The sequence below is a fragment of the Eschscholzia californica genome, unplaced genomic scaffold (genome assembly GCF_041429995.1).
Source record: "Eschscholzia californica isolate CP2 unplaced genomic scaffold, dmEscCali1.0.p SCAF_2, whole genome shotgun sequence".
In the NCBI taxonomy this organism is placed as follows: Eukaryota; Viridiplantae; Streptophyta; class Magnoliopsida; order Ranunculales; family Papaveraceae; genus Eschscholzia; species Eschscholzia californica.
This window is the reverse complement of record NW_028238309.1, coordinates 46,496,166-46,502,764: the sequence shown is the minus strand read 5'-3', so window position 1 is coordinate 46,502,764 and position 6,599 is coordinate 46,496,166. Positions and strand designations below refer to the sequence as shown.

General features: G+C 37.2%; 2 protein-coding genes across 3 annotated transcripts; one reads left to right on the top strand and one right to left on the bottom strand.

Moving 5' to 3' along the window:
• The first annotated feature begins 419 nt into the window (after window positions 1-419).
• Window positions 420-3,671, top strand: LOC147558408 (metal tolerance protein 5-like). 2 transcript variants are annotated; one of them, XM_086660063.1, is made up of 6 exons: window positions 420-802; window positions 1,702-1,811; window positions 1,921-2,166; window positions 2,558-2,638; window positions 2,742-2,972; window positions 3,167-3,671. In XM_086660063.1, the coding sequence occupies exons 1-6, from the start codon at window positions 631-633 to the stop codon at window positions 3,515-3,517; spliced, it is 1,191 nt and encodes a 396-aa protein (XP_086516189.1). In that variant the 5' UTR covers window positions 420-630; the 3' UTR covers window positions 3,518-3,671. The 2 variants fall into 2 exon arrangements, with proteins under 2 accessions (XP_086516189.1, XP_086516190.1); XM_086660064.1 differs by lacking the exon at window positions 420-802 and adding an exon at window positions 830-1,013.
• Window positions 3,672-3,954: 283 nt separating this feature from the next.
• On the bottom strand, window positions 3,955-6,245 carry LOC147558407 (11S globulin seed storage protein Ana o 2.0101-like). The gene is made up of 3 exons (XM_086660065.1): window positions 5,797-6,245; window positions 4,430-5,153; window positions 3,955-4,326 (listed from the first exon to the last, which is right to left on the bottom strand). The coding sequence occupies exons 1-3, from the start codon at window positions 5,990-5,992 to the stop codon at window positions 4,173-4,175; spliced, it is 1,074 nt and encodes a 357-aa protein (XP_086516191.1). The 5' UTR covers window positions 5,993-6,245; the 3' UTR covers window positions 3,955-4,172.
• Window positions 6,246-6,599: the final 354 nt, after the last annotated feature.

Below are 6,599 nucleotides of genomic sequence, written 5' to 3'. Positions count from 1 at the left end.
GTTTATAAAGTAAAGTATGTTAAGGGGTTGTATCACGGTCGCCACACCCCAAACACGCCTTGAACGACCGACCATATATATAGATTGTATGGAACTATGGCCAAGCAAAAAAAAAAAACTGCAATATCTCAATGGGTCGTGCGGTCGATGCTACGTTACAGGCGTGTCTAAACATAGTCGTAAAGAAGTTGTGTCCTCCCACACAGACCACCCCGAGTCAGTTAGTCACGACTCGCTACGGGCAGAAGGTGTCGCGCCTTCGGAATTCGGCAACCCACATTGAAGCCAGCCACTACCCTGTCACTAGTGCCAAACTCTAGCAATTATATGGTCATGTGTTTCTTACTTATAGATGAGGTTTTTTTTCTTGGCGCCATTGGCAAACTCTAATAATAAAGTTATAAACAAAGTTATTAGGTACATTGGAACTTCCAATATCACATAGCTTAGTGCTCTCTCTACGTGTCTTCCAACGTATCTCCCCCATTTTGAACGTGCTTCTCCCCACGCCAATATTACAGTTCTTCCAACTACTACTACTTATTAGGCACCAACAACAATCTCACTACTTCATATTCATTTCACTACCCTCTCTCTGTTTCTCTTATAGGATTGAATTTCATTAGAAGAATGGTGGATCCTCCTGTGACTTCCGATGGTGTGGGTAATGAGTCAGAAGTACATCTTTTGACAGAATCAGATAATGAAGAAGGATCATGGAGGTTGAACTTTGATGGGTTTCAACGTTCACAACCTAATGAAAGAAATAGTCATGCTTTTCATAAATGTCTTGGTTGTTTAGGTAAAATATTAAAACTTTGAGTATCTTGACTATTCCTTTTGTGGGAATTTCTTCTCATTCAGTAAAGTTGCTTTATTTGTTAGCATTTATTCTTTGTTTAGTTACTTTCATCAACTTGTTCTTCTTGAGAATTTTATTTTCCTGGCCTAACTATTTAATCTGATATATCTGAAAAACAACATCAACAAAAAAAAAAACATAAGAATTAGAGGTGGGTTTCTTACTTGTATGGGATTTCATTAGGTTATTACTACTTATAATATGATTTCAACTGTAACTTTGACCAATTCAATCTATTATTGATTTGGGTTGTTAATTGATTCTTTAATAAGTATTGTTTTACCCTCTGATTTCAAGTAGAAGAGAATTTGGATAAGCTGACTTTTTTTTTTTTCTAATGAACTCTGGCTTTTTATATGATGAAAAACCAAATTCAAAATTGATTCCACATTTCTTGGAGTAAGACTTGGATTAGATAGTTCTTAGCTTGTTTCGGTATTTTCGTTTATTTGCTTCTAATACCTACTCTGCTTCATATGCTAAGAACTATTCCGTATCATTTCCGTAATTAGGTTTTACTAGAAGTAGGTCCTAATGTTGTTGTATCAAGATAATTTTCTTATTTATTATGAATCTTCCTTGACGAAATAAGGTAAGTGCCAACAACCCTTGTTTGGAGTGGTAAGAGGTTTAGTCTTCCACCTTAGAGGCCAAGGGTTCGAGGCACACTGACAATTCAAAAAAAATAAGGGAAGTCCTTGTTGAGAAGAAAGGTCTTCTCCATGATTAACCAAAGAAGTTTCTTGAATGGAAATAAGGAGATTACTTGAAGTAATATAATTAACGCATAACTTGTGTCATGACTTTTTCGCCTTATATGATTCTTTTGGTGGGTTTAGGTCAAGATGACGAGGTGGCGGAGTATTACCAACAACAAGTAGAAATGTTGGATGGGTTCAACGAAATGGATGCCTTAACTGATCACGGTTTCCTTCCCGAAATGACTAAGGTTCATACTATATGCCTTTCTCATTGCTTTAGTCTGTACATCAATATTTCACCGGTTTTTGTGCATTAACGTGCAATGAATGGACATACTTTTTGTGTTTTCTTTTTAGGAAGAGCGGGAAAAGTTGGCTGCTAGAGAGAATATGGCAATCAGAATATCAAACATTGCAAACATGGTTCTTTTTGTGGGAAAAGTATTTGCCTCAATCCAGAGTGCTTCTTTAGCTATCATAGCGTCCACATTGGATTCACTTCTTGATCTTTTATCGGGTTTTATTTTGTGGTTTACTGCATTCTCTATGAAGACACCAAATCCATATCGATACCCTATTGGGAAAAAAAGGATGCAACCATTGGTTAGTCACCTTCTCTTACCCCTTCCAATAGATTGATCTTCAAACATTAGCTCGTATGCGGAATCAATGTGGTCATTGTTATATTTATGTTTTGACAACTCTAGCGTGCTTTTGTACGTGGTACTATGATAGTAAAGAAGATCGAAAAAGAAATTACTGTTTGATCTAACTAAATTAAAGAAAGAAACGATTCTTAACATCTTCCCGGTTGAGAAAATTTATCCGATATTAGCATTTGTGTTAAGGATCGATGAACCACTGAGTAAGATAAGATGTCTGAATCAGGTTCTTGAATATATGATGTTGATTATGTGGGTTTTAGAATTATAACGTCCATAGCTATTCATACATTCAACATGGTTTAATCTAGATTTAAAATTGACATGAGCAGGGAATCCTTGTTTTTGCGTCTGTCATGGCGACTCTTGGATTGCAGATTATCATGGAGTCGGCACGTACACTAATAACTCATGTAAGACGATAGTTCTCATCAAGGAAAGACACTTAGAATTGTGATTGCCAAAGTGTTGGCCAAACCTAATTCAGTTTATTGTTTCTGTGCTTTTTAACCACAGCATGATTTCAGCTTGAGCAAGGTACAACAATATTGGGTAATTGGCATAATGGTGTCTGTAACAGCAGTTAAGTTTTGCTTAGTTATTTACTGTCGATCTTTCACCAATGAAATCATCAAAGCTTATGCCCAAGATCATTTTTTTGATGTTGTCACCAATATCATTGGCCTTATAGCTGCATTACTTGCAAACTACTTCGATGACTGGATGGACCCTGTTGGAGCTATCATCGTAAGTGATTTTGTTCTCTTTGTGTGTGTGTGTGTGTGTGTGTGTTTGTGGCAAGGCCCTATGTCTACCGTGGATTCTCCACCTGGCCGATTTACGCGCCAAATTCACGGTTCACTTGACCGATGTAGGAATAAAGGCATGTGGAATAGAATAGATTCTTCAGTCTATTAACTTGATTCTGGAATCTCCTGCAGTTATCAATGTACACAATTCGGACATGGTCGGTGACAGTACTTGAAAATGTGAACTCTCTCGTAGGAAGGACAGCAGCGCCCGAGTATCTACAGAAACTAACGTACCTATGTTGGAACCATCACAAAGCTATTAGGCACATCGACACTGTCCGTGCTTATACATTTGGGTCTCACTACTTTGTTGAAGTTGATATTGTACTGGCATCTGAAATGCCATTGAAGGAGGCACATGACATTGGAGAGGCATTGCAAGAGAAGCTTGAGCGCTTACCTGAGATAGAACGTGCCTTTGTTCATCTAGATTATGAGTTCACACACAAACCTGAGCATGCACAGGTACATCATTCTTGAGAGGGTCTATGCTGCTTTGTCAACAAGAATAGTTGTTTATGGACAGTGGTATTATATAATGTTTTGTGAAGGGTATTTGTATATATCACTATTGGAAGGGATGGTTTGGTTAGAAGTTTCTGACATGAATATGAATGAGCATACCTTCATCTGACCTAACTTCTCCTTAAAAAACTCCATTTTTATAACTTCTGTGCTTTCATTAGGCGGGAATTGTTTGTTTTACGAGGATCACTCTCTAGTTTAGCTTTTTTTACTTTCTCCAATACTTGTTGGTTTTTTAGTAAGGAGGTAGAAGGGGTTTCTTGGAAAGGTCTAAAGAGAGAATTGGTAAGCGGCGAAAGAATTAAATTTTGTCTCTCTAGATACAGGGAATTTCGACGACATTAAAAGAGAACCCAAAACAGAGAATAGCCAAAACTGCAACTATACAGAGCTTTCTCAATCATGATTTTAGTTCTCATTAACTCTCAAAACAGAAGAATCATTAAATTTTAAAAGCATTCGATCTATATATATATATATATATATATAACTAATTTTCAAACCAAGATGTAAGGAAGTAATCAATCTTCTCATTTATTAAACTTGCAATCAAAAAGAAAAAAGAAAAAGGCAAAAGGCAAAATAAAACTACTATTCTTCATCCTTAATCTCAATTGGGTGGTGGGAAGAAGATGGCATCTGCAGTTCTCTTTGAACGGAAATGCTGCTCGACTTCAGGTGCAACATTGAATGAAGCCTCAAGAACTTCAGGAGACAGAGCCTTCCATACCGATGTCCTTCCTGCTAAGTGACTGAATATTGGGCTGCAAAATCAATATAGACAATTAGCACTCATTGCTGCAGACATTGATTAGACGAACACTTAAATAGACAGATGATAATGGAGAAGAGATTAGAGTAACTTACTTAGGAGTGGTGATAATGGAGAACCATTCCAAACCATCCTCATCGGCTATCTTTGAGACCACAAAGAACCTTGGAACAATAAACAAGTTACCAGCCTTCACTCTTGTTTCCAAGACACGGCGACCATCAACCCCAACAACTTGAACACGACCGCTACCCCTAATGATATATGTCACCTGAAGAGCTGAATCGCAAGAGAAACCAGGCGAGCACATAGCACTCCCATCCAACCTGACAAGATCAGCACCAAGTCCAACCTCTCCAACCAAAGGCAAGTTCTGTGTGTTCAAGACCACAACACGTCCACCATTCTTAATATCAACATCCAAAGGTGCTTCCAAACAATTCAAAGCCATCCCGTTTCTGTCTTCCTCCTTCGGCTCTGGCATGTTGACATCATCAGCTAGCTTAACAATTCCATTGGCTTTTTGGCTTCCAACAAGTGCCTTCACCTTATCTTCTTCCAAATCCCATGCTCTACCAACAAACTCAGTTGAGAATCCAGTAAAGATACCATTGGAACCAGTCAAAGAGAACTCAGTGAATTCTCCAACTTTATGGCCCTTAGAAGTATCACCCAAGAAGAGAACAACAAGTTCGGTGTCATCTTTGTTGTACCACCATGTGACAACACCGAAGGGGAGGGCGATTGCATCCCCCTCCTTGATCGAGATCACCTTCTCCTTCTCAGCTTCAGGGAGGACAATTCCAGCCCTACCGCTACCTGAGAGCATAAAGAAGATTGAGGTATGGTTAGTTTACATGTGTTTTTATGATCATATTATAGTTTCACCATTCAACGCTTAGCACCTTTTGAAGAACATAACATATTGGCACAAATAAGTAATAAGTTAACATTAGTAGATGTCGATTATTTTCAATTAAACAATTAAGTAATAAGTTAATGAACATGTGTTATGTTTCTTATATATATTATTAAATCATAAAACGACAATGGGGAACCCCTATCATCATTCAGCACAAGCATATTATAGTAATGGTGGTGGTTATATGAATTTAAAATTCGTAAACAACTTTTTATATGATTGTTATTGTAATTGTGATCATGATTCATGAGGGACATAAACTAGTAGTACCACCATTGATGCTTACCAGAAAAACAAGTAAATAAAAAACCAGATTAGGCAGAGATTCATTCAATTAGCCCTCTAAATACTTATACACTAATAGATCAGAAAAAAGAATAACATCAAGTATTAAAGATTAAATCACAATAATGAATCGATTTTGTGGATGAATAAAACTGAGATGAACATCAAAATCAAATACCCATTTATATAAACACTAAACCCTATAACTTCTTTGATGGATACAACTGAAAAAACAATAAAAGAAGAATAATATACCTTGAAGAACGTAAGCAACCTTGGAAGAATCAGAGTAAGAAGGAAGAGAGAGACCATTCTTATGGAGAGAGAGTTTGGAAGCACCAATATTACCCTCACGGAGCATGGGCAGTTCAGAAGGAGACCATGACATGTATGATCCTCCTTCTCCTCCATTCACTGTTTTGGACAATCTTGGTGTCAAATCAATCTCCATTACTACTAGTTTTTCAAAAAAATCTCACAGAAAAAAAGTCAGAGTGGTGAAGAAAAAGAATAGGGAAGGTGAAGAAAAACAAAGAAGATGAGAGAGAAATTGCTGAGAGAAAAGTGATTAGTCAACTTGTATTTATAAGGAAAATTAAGGTCTTGTAATCCGGTTTAGAGAGAGATTAGGATAATTGAGATACCTTCCTGTTTTGGTGAAAAAGATAAGTTTTAGATTTGGATAAGTAAAATCACAGCAATTTGGGTAGGATTAGAGTTTAATTACCCCTCTTATTTGTGATTCGGGAGGTTTATTTCTTTTGGTCCCCCAGTCTCTCACCACCTTCTCTTTTGGCCCCCCTAATTTTATAATTTAAGAAATGACCCTTTTTTTTTATAACACCGTTAATACAGCACCTACCCAATAATCTCTCTCTGTTATTTTTCTCTTCTCCGCTACCAAAAATGAATGTGGGCGTCTGGTTTTGTCGGCCTATTGTTGGCAACCTTTATGAATTTTTTTAACTTGTTTTTCTCTTCTACTTCTTCACATTCTCATCTTATCCACTCTCCAACCTCTTTCTCTCTTTGAGATCTTCCAAGGAAGACGAAGGAGG